General features: G+C 41.7%; 1 protein-coding gene and 3 long non-coding RNA genes across 57 annotated transcripts in view; 3 read left to right on the top strand and 1 right to left on the bottom strand.

Moving 5' to 3' along the window:
- The window catches only part of LOC126992614 (WD repeat and SOCS box-containing protein 1-like), a 24,416-nt gene that overhangs the window by 141 nt on the left and 9,275 nt on the right, over positions 1-15,000 (bottom strand). Inside the window, exons 3-11 of one of the 2 annotated variants that reach the window (XM_050851422.1) lie at positions 13,904-14,351; positions 9,375-9,598; positions 8,214-8,323; positions 7,591-7,713; positions 6,783-6,933; positions 5,627-5,762; positions 2,165-2,287; positions 680-1,214; positions 1-110 (exon numbers count right to left, since the gene is read on the bottom strand). The exon at positions 1-110 is cut by the window's left edge and continues 141 nt beyond it. In XM_050851422.1, the coding sequence (XP_050707379.1) occupies positions 1,049-1,214; positions 2,165-2,287; positions 5,627-5,762; positions 6,783-6,933; positions 7,591-7,713; positions 8,214-8,323; positions 9,375-9,598; positions 13,904-14,351 (1,481 nt within the window). In that variant the 3' untranslated portion in view covers positions 1-110; positions 680-1,048. Of the gene's footprint in view, positions 111-679; positions 1,215-2,164; positions 2,288-3,157; positions 3,772-5,626; positions 5,763-6,782; positions 6,934-7,590; positions 7,714-8,213; positions 8,324-9,374; positions 9,599-13,903; positions 14,352-15,000 lie in introns of those variants that run through there. The other variant, XM_050851423.1, reaches the window with a different exon arrangement.
- LOC126992620 (uncharacterized) lies at positions 109-5,675 on the top strand. Of its 50 annotated transcripts, none has more exons than XR_007746832.1 (6): positions 109-592; positions 3,813-3,992; positions 4,365-4,396; positions 4,594-4,747; positions 5,120-5,142; positions 5,526-5,665. It is a non-coding gene; the product is annotated as an uncharacterized LOC126992620 (long non-coding RNA). The 50 variants fall into 50 exon arrangements; XR_007746815.1 differs by having other exon boundaries at positions 4,594-4,933; positions 5,526-5,660; XR_007746814.1 differs by having other exon boundaries at positions 5,340-5,643.
- LOC126992626 (uncharacterized) lies at positions 9,582-11,290 on the top strand. Of its 2 annotated transcripts, none has more exons than XR_007746854.1 (3): positions 9,582-9,712; positions 10,111-10,591; positions 11,179-11,290. It is a non-coding gene; the product is annotated as an uncharacterized LOC126992626 (long non-coding RNA). The 2 variants fall into 2 exon arrangements; XR_007746853.1 differs by having other exon boundaries at positions 9,605-9,795; positions 10,194-10,591.
- The window catches only part of LOC126992625 (uncharacterized), a 2,327-nt gene continuing 1,686 nt past the window's right edge, over positions 14,360-15,000 (top strand). For 2 of the 3 annotated variants that reach the window (XR_007746852.1, XR_007746851.1), the window contains exon 1: positions 14,360-14,804. This is a non-coding gene — a long non-coding RNA (uncharacterized LOC126992625). Of the gene's footprint in view, positions 14,805-14,992 lie in introns of those variants that run through there. The other variant, XR_007746850.1, reaches the window with a different exon arrangement.

Here is a 15,000-nt window from a genome sequence, read left to right as displayed (position 1 = left end):
GTAAGTATCTCCGGAGCTATAAGGTTGTGAGCACTGCCAGTTATAGGTGTTGTGGGTGAGTGTTAGGAGCATCTTGTGTTAGAATCTCATGTTCCTAACTCCCCTAACACCTGAGATAATGACAGTTGAAGTTAGACCTATAATCAAATTGAGGTCATTTCTGGCATGATTTTAAAGTTGAAAGTCTTTAACAAAACCCTAATATCTCCTGAACTATAAGGTTGTGAACACTGCCAGTTATAGGTGTTGTGGGTGAGTGTTAGGAGCATCTTGTGTTAGAATCTCGTGTTCCTAACTCATGTGGATTCTGAGATATTGGCAGTTGAAGTTAGAGCTATAGTCAAATTTGGCTTGATTTTAAAGTTGAAAGTCTTTAACAAAATCCAAATATCTCCTGAACTATAAGGTTGTGAGCACTGCCAGTTATAGGTGTTGTAGGTGAGTGTTAGGAGCATCTTGTGTTAGAATCTCGCGTTCCTAACTCATGTGGATTCTGAGATATTGGCAGTTGAAGTTAGAGCTATAGTCAAATTTGGCTTGATTTTAAAGTTGAAAGTCTTTAACAAAATCCAAATATCTCCTGAACTATAAGGTTGTAAGCACTGCCAGTTATAGGTGTTGGGGGTGAGTGTTAGGAGCATCTTGTGTTAGAATCTCGTGTCCCTAACTCTCCTAACACCTGAGATAATGGCAGTTGAAATTAAGAGCATTGCAGCATTTGAGGGCAACGTGTGTGTGTGTGTGTGTGTGTGTGTGTGTGTGTGTGTGTGTGTGTGTTTTGGCGAAGGCTATGGCTCTCTGGCACTCTCTCTCTCTCTCTCTCTCTCTCTCTAATGGCACTGTATAAATGGCACTTTCCGAGTTATTAAAATTACTTTTTTTTTCTTCTTAATTCTCTCTCTCTCTCTCTCTCTCTCTCTCTCTCTCTCTCTCTCTCTCTCTCTCTCTCTCTCTCTCTCTCCTCTAATGATTGGCCCCAAAATAATAATAATATGACAATAATAAACTATGACAATCTTCCTCTTCCTCCTCTTCTTCCTCCTCCTCCTCAGAGCCTCCTGTAGGTGAGGTAGGGGAGGAGGGCGGGGGGGAGGGGGAGGAGTGGGAGGGAGGAGGGGGAGGAGACGGCCTTGCGGAGGGAGAGTCTGGAGAGGTGGAGCAGCGAGGGAATGTGCGTTGGTGCGGAGTAGAAGAGGAGACTCCCGCTTTCGTGCCTGTGGGGAGAGAACGGAGGCATGGAGAGAAAAACCGGAGACATGGAGAGATGGAGAATTTAATTACCTATCTTCACATAAAAGGGGAAGAAGATAGGTAAAGAGATAAAGGAGATAATGAGGGAAATGTAAACAAAGGTGGAAGCAAAACTGTGGAAAAAAGGGGTGATCCGAACTTTTACCTCCAAATTCCAGGCCTGTTTGTGGAGGTATGGAGGCATGGAGAGAAGAACCGGAGACATGGAGAGATGGAGAATTTATCGGTCTATCTTCACATAAAAGGGGAAGAAGATAGGTAGAAGGATAAAGGAGATAATGAGGGAAAAGTAAACAAAGGTGGAAGGAAAAATGTGAAAAAAATGGGTAATCCGAACTTTTACCTCCAAATTCCATGCCTGTTTGTGGAGGAACGGAGGGATGGAGAGAAAAACAGGAGACATGGAGAGATGGAGAATTTATTGGTCTATCTTCATATAAAAGGGGAAGAAGATAGGTAAAGAGATAAAGGAGATAATGAGGAAAATGTAAACAAAGGTGGAAGGAAAAATGTGGAAAAAAGTGGTGATCTGAATTTTTACCTCCAACTTCCAGGCCTGTTTGTGGAGGTATGGAGGCATGGAGAGAAAAACCGGAGACATGGAGAGATGGAGAATTTAATTACCTATCTTCACATAAAAGGGGAAGAAGATAGGTAGAAGGATAAAGGAGATAATGAGGGAAAAGTAAAGAAAGGTGAGAGCAAAAATGTGGAAAAAAATGGTGATCTGAATTTTTACCTCCAACTTCCAGGCCTGTTTGTGGAGGTATGGAGGGATGGAGAGAAAAACCGGAGACATGGAAAGATGGAGAATTTAATTACCTATCTTCACATAAAAGGGGAAGAAGATAGGTAAAGAGATAAAGGAGATAATGAGGAAAATGTAAACAAAGGTGACATCAAAAATACTTACCCAACACAGACAGCCCCTCCAAGTGGTGAGAAGGTACAGGTTAACATTGTATCCCCTTGAAGCACCCGGCCCTCAGACACCGGTTGGTCACTGTCCGTTGTTAAGTCCCAGAATCTCAGGAACCTGGAATGCGGGAATGGTGGGAATTATAGGAGTTATAGGTGCATCTTGTATTAGAATCTTGTGTTCCTAATTGTTGTGGATTCTGAGATATTGGCAGTTGAAGTTTGAGTTATGGTTAAGTTGAGGTCATTTTTGGCATGATTTTAATGCTGAAAGTCTTTAACAAAACTCTAATATCTCCTGAACTATAAGGTTGTGAGCACTGCCCCTTATAGGTGTTGTAGGGGAGTGTTAGGAGCATCTTGTGTTAGAATCTTGTGTTCCTAACTCATGTGGATTCTGAGATATTGGCAGTTGAAGTTAGAATCGAGATCAAATTTGGCACTAAAAAAATGGTCAAAGTTTACATTAAAGTGTAGATATCTCCTGAACTATAAGGTTATGAGCAATGGCAGTTATAGGAGTTATAGGTGAATGTTAGGAGCACCTTGTGTTAAAATCTTGTGTTCCTAACTCTCGTGGCTTCTGAGATATTGGCAGTTGAAGTTAGAATCGAGATCAAATTTGGCACTAAAAAAATTGCCAAAGTTTTCATTAAAGTGTAGATATCTCAGGAACTATAAGGTTATGAGCACTGCCAGTTATAGGAATTAGAGGTGAGTGTTAGGAGCATCTTGTGTTAAAATCTCGTGTTCCTAACTGATGTGGATTCTGAGATATTGCCAGTTGAAGTTAGAATCGACATCAAATTTGGCACAAAAAAATGGTCAAAGTTTTCATTAAAGTGTAGATATCTCCTGAACTATAAGGTTATGAGCAATGGCAGTTATAGGTGTTGTAGGGGAGTGTTAGGAGCACCTTGTGTTAGAATCTTGTGTTCCTAACTCATGTGGATTCTGAGATATTGCCAGTTATAGGTGAGTGTTCGGGGCATATTGTGTTCCTAACTGACGTGGATTCTGAGATATTTGAGATTAAAATTAGAGTTGAGATCAAACTTGACAGTAATAATTGATCCAAGTTTTTCCTTGGCGTGGCCCCATCCCTCAGCGGAGGTGGGCGGTGCAGGAGCCCGTGGCCGAGGAGTGCCGGGCCAGCACTGAGGGGGTCAGGCAGGGGACTCAGGGCTGTGTGTCTGTACCCACGGTGTTGTGGCATGGGTGGAGGCCATGCAGAACAGGGCCAGGCTGGGGAGACCTGGGTGGCCGGCAGCAGAGCCAGGCAGTGTGTGGCCAGGCAGTGTGTGGCCAGGCAGTGTGGCGGGATGGTGCACGGCCAGGCTGCCGGGGGGGCCGACCCACCTCCGCGGCGACCCACACCACCCAGGTCATCAGCAGCCTGCCAGCAGAGGTCCACAGGCAGCCACTGGGGAAGAGGCCCCTGGGGGACACCAATGCCACCACCACCACCACCACCACCCTGCCACACACACACACACACACACACACACACAGGGTGCGCTGCCCCGCCACGCAGGGAGCCAGGCAGCTGACACAGCCTCCCTCACACTGCCCCGGAGACAGGCGCACACCATCATAATTGTACTTGTAAACAAACAGAGAAGAAGAATCTCATGAACTGTAAGGTTGTGAGCACTGCCAGTTATAGGTGTTGTAGGGGAGTGTTAGGAGCATCTTGTGTTAGAATCTTGTGTTCCTAACTCTCGTGGATTCTGAGATATTGCCAGTTGAAGTTGTCATTGAATTTTGGATATTTTTGTGTTGGAAAGTTTTTAGTTAAGTACAAATATCTCCTGAACTATAAGGTTATGAGCACTGCCAGTTATAGGTGTTGTAGGGGAGAGTTAGGAGCATCTTGTGTTAGAATCTTGTGTTCCTAACTGTTGTGGATTCTGTGATATTGCCAGTTGAAGTTAGAATCGAGATCAAATTTGGCACTAAAAAAATGGTCAAAGTTTTCATTAAAGTGTAGATATCTCAGGAACTATAAGGTTATGAGCAATGGCAGTTATAGGAGTTAGAGGTGAGTGTTAGGAGCATCTTGTGTTAAAATCTTGTGTTCCTAACTCTCGTGGATTCTGAGATATTGGCAGTTGAAGTTAGAATCGACATCAAATTTGGCACTAAAAAAATGGTCAAAGTTTTCATTAAAGTGTAGATATCTCCTGAACTATAAGGTTATGAGCAATGGCAGTTATAGGAGTTGTAGGTGAGTGTTAGGAGCATCTTGTGTTAAAATCTTGTGTTCCTAACTCTCGTGGATTCTGAGATATTGGCAGTTGAAGTTAGAGCTATAGTCAAATTGAGGTCACTTTTGGCACGATATTAAAGTCGAAAGTCTCTAATTAAACCCAAATATCTCAGCAACTATAAGGTTGTGAGCACTGGCAGTTATACGAGTTATAGGTGAATGTTAGGAGCATCTTGTGTTAGAATCTCGTGTTCCTAACTCTCGTGGATTCTGAGATATTGGCAGTTGAAGTTAGAATCGACATCAAATTTGGCACTAAAAAAATGGTCAAAGTTTTCATTAAAGTGTAGATATCTCAGGAACTATAAGGTTATGAGCAATGGCAGTTATAGCAGTTATAGGTGAATGTTAGGAGCATCTTGTGTTAAAATCTTGTGTTCCTAACTCTCGTGGATTCTGAGATATTGGCAGTTGAAGTTAGAATCGACATCAAATTTGGCACTAAAAAAATGGTCAAAGTTTTCATAAAAGTGTAGATACCTCAGGAACTATAAGGTTGTGAGCACTGCCAGTTATAGGTGTTATAGGTGAATGTTAGGAGCATCTTGTGTTAAAATCTCGTGTTCCTAACTCTCGTGGATTCTGAGATATTGGCAGTTGAAGTTAGAATCGAGATCAAATTTGGCACTAAAAAAATGGTCAAAGTTTTCATTAAAGTGTAGATATCTCAGGAACTATAAGGTTATGAGCAATGCCAGTTATAGGTGTTGTAGGGGAGTGTTAGGAGCATCTTGTGTTAGAATCTCGTGTTCCTAACTCATGTGGATTCTGAGATATTGCCTGTTGAAGTTAGAGCTATAGTCAAATTGAGGTCACTTTTGGCACGATATTAAAGTCGAAAGTCTCTAATCAAACCCAAATATCTCAGCAACTATAAGGTTGTGAGCAATGGCAGTTATAGGAGTTGTAGGTGAGTGTTAGGAGCATCTTGTGTTAGAATCTCGTGTTCCTAACTCATGTGGATTCTGAGATATTGGCAGTTGAAGTTAGAATCGAGATCAAATTTGGCACTAAAAAAATGGTCAAAGTTTTCATTAAAGTGTAGATATCTCAGGAACTATAAGGTTATGAGCAATGGCAGTTATAGGAGTTATAGGTGAGTGTTAGGAGCACCTTCACCCACCAACCCCATGCTCCTAACCCTCCTAACTTCCGAGAAAATGTCCGCTGAAATCACGAGCCACTCACCCGTCACTGCAAATTGAGACAAGATGTACCCCAGTGGGCGAGATCGAGACATCAAAAGCTGCCGAGGAATTGGCTCCCGACATATAAATCACGCCAGGGGGGGGGAGGAGGTGGTGGAAGACCCTTAGCTGCGTCCCTGTAAGTAGTTAAGTTAGTATTATAAGTAGTAGTAGTAGTAGTAGTAGTAGTGGTTGTAACGGGGTAGGTGTGTGGCTTTGAAAAATTAAGGTTATGTTTTTTCGAAATTATGTGTCTAACTATTTTGGTGGATAGTTCAGTAGTCAGGAGGGCTAGAAGGATGGGGATAGTCAGGATAGTTAGGGAAATTATTAAACTATCTCCTGTAAAAATTTGAACCTTGTAACTCATTTAGAAAGTAGTAAAAAATGCAAAAATGTAAAGTGATATCACACCAAAAAATATACAGATGAGGGAAATAGTCTTTGTATTTCTCCCGATAGTTCAGTAGTCAGGAGGGCTAGAAGGATGGGGATAGTCAGGATAGTTAGAGAAATTATTAAACTATCTCCTGTAAAAATTTGAACCTTGTAACTCATTTAGAAAGTAGTAAAAAATGCAAAAATGTAAAGTGATATCACACCCAAAAAATATACAGATGAGGGAAATAGTCTTAGTATTTCTCCCGATAGTTCAATAGTTAGGAAGGCTAGAAGGATGGGGATAGTCAGGATAGTTAGGGAAATTATTAAACTATCTCCTGTAAAAATTTGAACCTTGTAACTCATTTAGAAAGTAGTAAAAAATGGAATAATGTCAAGAGATATCACACCCAAAAAATATACAGATGAGGGAAATAGTCTTTGTATTTCTCCTGATAGTTCAATAGTTAGGAAGGCTAGAAGGATGGGGATAGTCAGGATAGTTAGGGAAATTATTAAACTATCTCCTGTAAAAATTTGAACCTTGTAACTCATTTAGAAAGTAGTAAAAAATGCAAAAATGTAAAGTGATATCACACCCAAAAAATATACAGATGAGGGAAATAGTCTGACTATTTATCCCAATAGTTCAATAGTTAGGAAGGCTAGAAGGATGGGGATAGTCAGGATAGTTAGGGAAATTATTAAACTATCTCCTGTAAAAATTTGAGAGAGAGAAAGTGAGCCAGAAGTGAGCTATCTCTAATTAAACCTACCTGTGTTGGGGTCCCATACAATGACTCTTGTGTCCCTGGAAGCAGTGGCCACCAGGGCTCCATCGGGGGAGAAGCAGCAGGATAGGACAGTGTTGAAATGCCCGCTCAGACGACGCGCCAGCTTGTAGCCCACCATGTCCCAGAGTAGTACCTGGAATAGTAGGATAGTCAGGAGGGATAGGAAGATGGGAATAGTGTGGATAGTTAGGGAATTTATCTGACTATCTTGTGTCAAAATTTGGGAACTCTAACTCTTTTCCAAGTGGGTGAAAAATGGAAAAAGGATAAGAGATGTCAGAGCAGTTTGGTGAAAAAATTGACTATGTTCGACACCAACGCCTGGAAATAGATGGTCATAGTTCAATAGTCAGGAGGGATAGAGAGATGGGGATAGTGTGGATAGTTAGAGAATTTATCTGACTATCAGGTGTCAAAATTTGGGAACTCTAACTCTATTCCAAGTGGGTGAAAAATGGAAAAAGGTTAAGAGATGTCGGAGCAGTTTGGTGAAAATTTTGACTATGTTCAACACCAATGCCTGGAAACAAATGGTCATAGTAGGATAGTCATGAGGAATAGGAAGATGGGAATAGTGTGGATAGTTAGGGAATTTATCTGACTATCATGTGTCAAAATTTGGAAACTCTAACTCTGTTCATAGTGGGTAATAAATCATGAGGAATAGAAAGAAACGGATAGTTAGGATAGATAGACAATCCATCTGACTATCCACTCTCAAAATCCCAACTCTCTAACTATTTCGGAAACCACTCAAAACCCCAAAAAACTAAGGTCAATTCTACCATACCTTCTGCTTGTCCCCGGCAGAAACCAACATGGCCGCATCGGGTGACCACGCGAGGGCTCGAACTGGGGCCGCGTGTTCCCGGAGAGTCTTGAACATGTTGCCATCGTCAGACATGTCCCAGACCTGTAGTGGCGATAGTAGGGCTGTGAGGTGACGGATAGTAGGTTTGCGAGGCTGCTGAATCCGATAGTCATACTTAGAATGGTCTAGGAGTGATAGTAGTAGTAGTAGTAGTAGTAGTAGTAGTAGTAGTAGTAGTAGTAGTAGTAGTATTTAAGTCATGGAAATATATATACACAATTTCATGACACACACACACGTATGAACACACAAACACATGTACTAAAAATAATAATAATAGTAATAGAAATAGTTACCTTGATAGTCCCATCCTTAGACGCTGAGGTCAACTATTCAACAACAACAACAACAACAACAACAATAATAATAATAATAATAATAATAATAATAACAACAACAACATCTACAACTACACTTTAGACTATCCTGACTATCACCACAACATTTAGAACAACCATTATACTACTATCCAACACCCAACACCATCTACTTCTACCACCCAACCCCTACTACTACTACTACTACTACTACTTATAACTGACCTTGATAGTACCATCGCGGGAGGCAGAGGAGAGCCTAAGTGAGCCATCAGGGGCGAAGGCCAAGTCCGTTACAGGCTTGGTGTGGTCCGTAAGTTCCAGGAGCAGCTTCCCTGTAAGTATATAAGTAATGGTTGTAGTATTTAAGTAGTAGGTGGGTTGTAGTAGTGGGGGTTGTGGGGTGAGGAATATTAGGTTTAAGAGGGTGAGGAATTACGTGGTGGTAGTGGTTTAAGTGTAGAAGTAGAAGTAGTAGTAGTAGTAGTAGTAGTAGTAGTAGATGGGCATATATATATAAAATGGATATCAATCTTTCTCCATCTCTTAAGCAGGATATCCTCGTATTTATCCTTCAATATCCTACGAATCCTAAGTCCTACGAGAGTCCTATTCACTACGTGGGTTCCCGAAGGACTCCTCTAGACATTCCTATCCTTGAAGAGTCCTAAAAATCCTTCAAAATAAGAGAAAAAGGGAAAAAGTTAAGGATATCAATTTCTTACTGGAATTCCAAGATGACATCATTCTTTTAATCCTTCAATATCCTGCGAATCCTAAGTCCTACGAGAGTCCTATTCACTACGTGGGTTCCCGAAGGACTCCTCTAGACATTCCTATCCTTGAAGAGTCCTAAAAATCCTTCAAAATAAGAGAAAAAGGAAAGGATATCAATTTCTAACTGGAATTCCAAGAGATGACATCCTTCTCTTAATCCTTCAATATCCTGCGAATCCTAAGTCCTACGAGAGTCCTATTCACTAAGAGGGTTCCTGAAGGACTCCTCTAGACATTCCTATCCTTGAAGAGTCCTGAAAATCCTTCAAAACAAGAGAAAAAGGGAAAAAGTTAAGGATATCAATTTCTAACTGGAATTCCAAGAGATGACATCCTTCTCTTAATCCTTCAATATCCTGCGAATCCTAAGTCCTCCGAGAGTCCTATTCACTAAGAGGGTTCCCGAAGGACTCCTCTAGACATTCCTATCCTTGAAGAGTCCTAAAAATCCTTCAAAATAAGAGAAAAAGTTAAGGATATCAATTTCTAACTGGAATTCCAAGAGATGACATCCTTCTCTTAATCCTTCAATATCCTGCGAATCCCAAGTCCTACGAGAGTCCTATTCACTACGTGGGTTCCCGAAGGACTCCTCTAGGACCTCCGTACCGTTATAAGGATCCCAGATGCGTATCCTGCCGTTGGCGTGACCCGAAGCTAAGATCAAATCCTTCGTGTAGTCGAATCGGATCCAGTAGTCGCGTTTGACCTTAAGTTCCTGCTCGGGTATCCCAGTTCCAAATGCAAGACTGGTCACGGGGAAGCCAGCGTCCAGGTTGACTCTCTCAGCGGAAAGTGGGACGCCGCGAGGGTCAAGGCTGTCCTGGCTCAGGCTGTAAGAGAAGGGAGTGTTAGGACGATTTAGGACCAGTTCGAGGTGTTGGTTGGCCGGTTTGAATGGTCCCAGTTCGATAACCAGGAGGGATACAGAGATGGGAGTAGTGGGGGTAGTCAGGGAATTTATATGATTATCTCGTGTCAAAATTTGAAAACACTAACTCTATTCTAAGTGGGTGAAAAATGGAAAAAGGTTGAGAGATGTCAGAGCAGTTGGGTGAAAAATTTGACTATGTTCGACACAAACACCTGGAAATAAATAGTCATAGTTCAATAGTCAGGAGGGATAGAGAGATGGGAATAGTAGAGATAGTCAGGGAATTGATCTGACTATCTCGTGTCAAAATTTGGGAGCCCTAACTCTATTCCAAGTGGGTGAAAAATGGAAAAAGGTTGAGAGATGTCAGAGCAGTTTGGTGAAAAATTTGACTATGTTCGACACAAACACCTGGAAATAAATAGTTATAGTTCAATAGTCAAGAGGGATAGAGTGATGGGAATAGTAGAGATAGTCAGGGAATTTATCTGACTATCTCGTGTCAAAATTTGGAAACACTAACTCTATTCCAAGTGGGTGAAAAATGGAAAAAGGTTGAGAGATGTCAGAGCAGTTTGGTGAAAAATTTGACTATGTTCGACACAAACACCTGGAAATAAATGGTCATAGTTCAATAGTCAGGAGGGATAGAGAGATGGGAATAGTAGAGATAGTCAGGGAATTGATCTGACTATCTCGTGTCAAAATTTGGGAGCCCTAACTCTATTCCAAGTGGGTGAAAAATGGAAAAAGGTTGAGAGATGTCAGAGCAGTTTGGTGAAAAATTTGACTATGTTCGACACAAACACCTGGAAATAAATGGTCATAGTTCAATAGTCAGGAGGGATAGACAGATGGGAATAGTAGAGATAGTCAGGGAATTTATCTGACTATCTCGTGTCAAAATCTGGGAGCCCTAACTCTATTCCAAGTGGGTGAAAAATGGAAAAAGGTTGAGAGATGTCAGAGCAGTCTGGTGAAAAATTCGACACAAACACCTGGAAACAAATAGTCATAGTTCAATAGTCAAGAGGGATAGAGAGATGGGAATAGTAGAGATAGTCAGGGAATTTATCTGACTATCTCGTGTCAAAATCTGGGAGCCCTAACTCTATTCCAAGTGGGTGAAAAATGGAAAAAGGTTGAGAGATGTCAGAGCAGTCTGGTGAAAAATTTGACTATGTTCGACACAAACACCTGGAAACAAATAGTCATAGTTCAATAGTCAAGATGGATATAGAGATGGGAATAGTAGAGACAGTCAGGGAATTGATCTGACTATCTCGTGTCAAAATTTGGGAGCCCTAACTCTATTCCAAGTGGGTGAAAAATGGAAAAAGGTTGAGAGATGTCAGAGATGTCTGGTGAAAAATTTGACTATGTTCGACACAAACACCTGGAAACAAATAGTCATAGTTCAATAGTCAAGAGGGATAGAGAGATGGGAATAGTAGAGATAGTCAGGGAATTTATCTGACTATCTCGTGTCAAAATTTGGAAACACTAACTCTATTCCAAGTGGGTGAAAAATGGAAAAAGGTTGAGAGATGTCAGAGCAGTTTGGTGAAAAATTTGACTATGTTCGACACAAACACCTGGAAACAAATGGTCATAGTTCAATAGTCAAGAGGGATAGAGAGATGGGAATAGTGTGGCTAGTTAGAGAATTTATCTGACTATCACGTGTCAAAATTTGGAAACACTAACTCTATTCCAAGTGGGTGAAAAATGGAAAAAGGTTAAGAGATGTCAGAGCAGTTTAGTGAAAAATTTGACTATGTTCGACACAAACACTTGGAAACAAATAGTCATAGTTCAATAGTCAAGAGGGATAGAGAGATGGGGATAGTGTGGATAGTTAGAGAATTTATCTGACGATCTGGTGTCAAAATTTGGGATCTCTGACTATTTGGGAAGTATAAGAAAATAGCAAAAATGTTAAAAGGTGTGGCATGACCATAAAGAAGTTAGGTAACCAAAGCTTCTACTTCTACTGCCTAAGGGATTCGTTGAGGAGAGAGAGAGAGAGAGAGAGAGAGAGAGAGAGAGAGAGAGAGAGAGAGAGAGAGAGAGAGAGAGAGAGAGAGAGAGAGAGATTATTATTAGATTCTCTCAAGGTCACGAGTGTATCTCATTCTCTCTCTCTCTCTCTCTCTCTCTCTGTTGCGAGTCTGCTTTCACACACACACAAAGAGAGAGAGAGAGAGAGAGAGAGAGAGAGAGAGAGAGAGAGAGAGACGTAAAACAAGTGGTATTTATATTCACACACACACACACACACACACAGAGAGAGAGAGAGAGAGAGAGAGAGAGAGAGAGAGAGAGAGAGAGAGAGAGAGAGAGAGAGAGAGAGAGAGAGAGAGAGAGAGAGAGAGAGAGAGAGAGAGAGAGAGTCGTAGATCAAGTGATATTTACACACACACACACACACACACACACACACACACACACACACACACACACACACACACACACACACGAAAGAAGAAGAAGAAGAAGAAGAAGAAGAAGAGGAGGAGGAGGAGGAGGAGGAGGAGGAAGTAGGGTAAGGAAGAGGAAGTACGGACGAGGAAGAGGAAGGAGGAGGAGGAGGAGGAGGAAGTGTAGGGTCCATTCTCTCTCTCTCTCTCTCTGAAAACGGGTCTTTATATAACGAGAGAGAGAGAGAGAGAGAGAGAGAGAGAGAGAGAGAGAGAGAGAGAGAGAGAGACACCACCCCATCTCTCACACAGTTTTTGTAAGTCGTATCATTCAGCTGGACACGAGAGCTGGTAAAATGTCTCTAAACTTTGGTCCACAGTTCGACACCCGGTAGAGATGGAGACAAGCGGATAGTCGGGATAGTTAGGGGAAACGTCTAACTATCCTGTGTAAAAATTTGAAATCTCTAACTATTTTGGAAACACTCGAAAAATGCAAAATAGTAAGGTTTTCTCGCCAACCCGAAAAGGCAAAGGGTGGCGGAATGTCTGAATACTTTGGTCCACAGTTCGATACCCAGCAGAGATAGAAAGAAACGGATTGCACGAGTAGTTAGAGGAAAGACTAAGCTATCTACGGTCAAAATTTCATCCCTCTAACTCAATTCTAAAGTGGTCAAAAAGCCAAAAAACTAAAGTCATTTCATCCCCCAAAAATCAAAAAGTCTGGCGAAATGGCTTGATTCTTTGGCATATAGTTCGATACCCAGTAGAGATAGAGAGAAACGGATTGCACGAGTAGTTAGAGCAAAGACTAAGCTATCTACTGTCAAAATTTCATCCCTCTAACTCAACTCTAAAGTGGTCAAAAAGCCAAAAAAACTAAAGTCATTTCACCCCCCAAAATCAAAGTCTGGCAAACTGTCTTAATCCTTTGGCACATAGTTCGATACCCAGCAGAGATAGAAAGAAACGGATTGCACGAGTAGTTAGAGCAAAGACTAAGCTATCTACTGCCAAAATTTCATCCCTCTAACTCAACTTTAAAGTGGTCAAAAAGGCAAAAAACTAAAGTGATCTCACCCCCCCAAAAAAATCATAGTTTGGCAAACTGTCTTAATCCTTTGGCACATAGTTCGATACCCAGTAGAGATAGAAAGAAACGGATTGCACGAGTAGTTAGAGCAAAGACTAAGCTTTCTACTGTCAAAATTTCATCCCTCTAACTCAATTCTAAAGTGGTCAAAAAGGCAAAAAACTAAAGTCATTTCATCCCCCAAAATCAAAAAGTCTGGCGAAATGGCTTGATACTTTGGTCCATAGTTCGATACCCAGTAGAGATAGAAAGAAACGGATTGCACGAGTAGTTAGAGCAAAGACTAAGCTATCTACTGCCAAAATTTCATCCCTCTAACTCAACTTTAAAGTGGTCAAAAAGGCAAAAAACTAAAGTGATCTCACCCCCAAAAAAATCATAGTTTGGCAAACTGTCTTAATACTTTGGTCCATAGTTCGATACCCAGCAGAGATAGCAAGAAGCGGATTACGCGAATAGTTAGAGGAAATACTAAGCTATCAACTGTCAAAATTTCATCCCTCTAACTCCATTCTAAAGTGGTGAATAGAGCAAAAAACTAAAGTCATTTCATCCCCCAAAATCAAAAAGTCTGGCGAAGTGGCTTGATACTTTGGTCCATAGTTCGATACCCAGCAGAGATAGCAAGAAGCGGATTACGCGAATAGTTAGAGGAAATACTAAGCTATCAACTGTCAAAATTTCATCCCTCTAACTCAACTCTAAAGTGGTCAAAAAGCCAAAAAACTAAACTCAACTCCATACTCACAGGCAGTTTTTGTATCTGTTCCAGGGGAGTATGACCACCTTACGATATCCACATGACCACGCCAACCGCGAGCCGTCAGGAGCGAAAACCACAGCCCAGCACTCGCCTCCAGGAGGTGGGGGGGGCGAGGGCTCCTCATAGTGGTCGTGGGGGGCGTCCAGGGGGGCATCTAAGGGGTGGTTGAATGGGACTGGGGGTCTTGGAAATCCGCGGGCAGGGTCGGGGTTCCTTAAGGGGGGGTTGTCTCCGTTTTGGGGTCTGGGATAACCGCGGGCAGGGTCGGGATTTCGTCCATAGGGGGGGTGTAGGGGGTCAAGGTTACCGTTTAAGGGGGGGTTAGGGTTTTGGGGTCGTGGGTAGCCCCGGGCATACTCTACTGGAGGGTTCTGGAAGGCATGGCCGTTGAGAGTTCGCCCGGTGACTAGGCCTCCTATGACCGAAGACACACCTATGGAAGGGTAGAGAAGAGATTTGGGTTAGATTCTATTGGCGATAGCTCGATAGTCAGGAGAGATAGAACGGTGGGAATAGTGTGGGTAGTTAGGGTATTTATCTGACTATCTTGTGTCAAAATTTCAAAGCTCTGACTATTTTGGAAGTGTGAGAAAAAAGGACAAATGTGAAAAGATGTCAGATCAGTTTGGCGAAAAATTGAGTTGTGTCCAATAGTAATTCCTTGAGAAAAGTGGCGATGGTAGGATAGTCAGGAGAGATAGAACGGTGGGAATAGTGTTGGTAGTTAGGGTATTTATCTGACTATCTTGTGTCAAAATTTCAAAGCTCTGACTATTTTAGAAGTGTGAGAAAAAAGGACAAATGTGAAAAGATGTCAGATCAATTTGGCGAAAAATAATTCCTGGAGAAAAGAAGCGATGGTAGAATAGTCATGAGGGACAGAGAGGTGGGGATAGTGTGAGTAGTTAGACTATTTATTTGACTATCTTCTGTCAAAATTTCGTCATCCTAATGTATCGGGAAGTATACGAAAAAAGCAATAATGTGAAAAGATGTCAGATCAATTTGGCGAAAAATAATTCCTGGAGAAAAGAAGCGATGGTAGGATAGTCATGAGGGACAGAGAGGTGGGGATAGTGTGG

Source organism: Eriocheir sinensis, unplaced genomic scaffold (assembly GCF_024679095.1).
Source record: "Eriocheir sinensis breed Jianghai 21 unplaced genomic scaffold, ASM2467909v1 Scaffold496, whole genome shotgun sequence".
NCBI classification, from domain to species: Eukaryota; Metazoa; Arthropoda; class Malacostraca; order Decapoda; family Varunidae; genus Eriocheir; species Eriocheir sinensis.
Note: the sequence above shows the minus strand (reverse complement) of the source record. Positions and strands in the feature narration are given on the sequence as shown.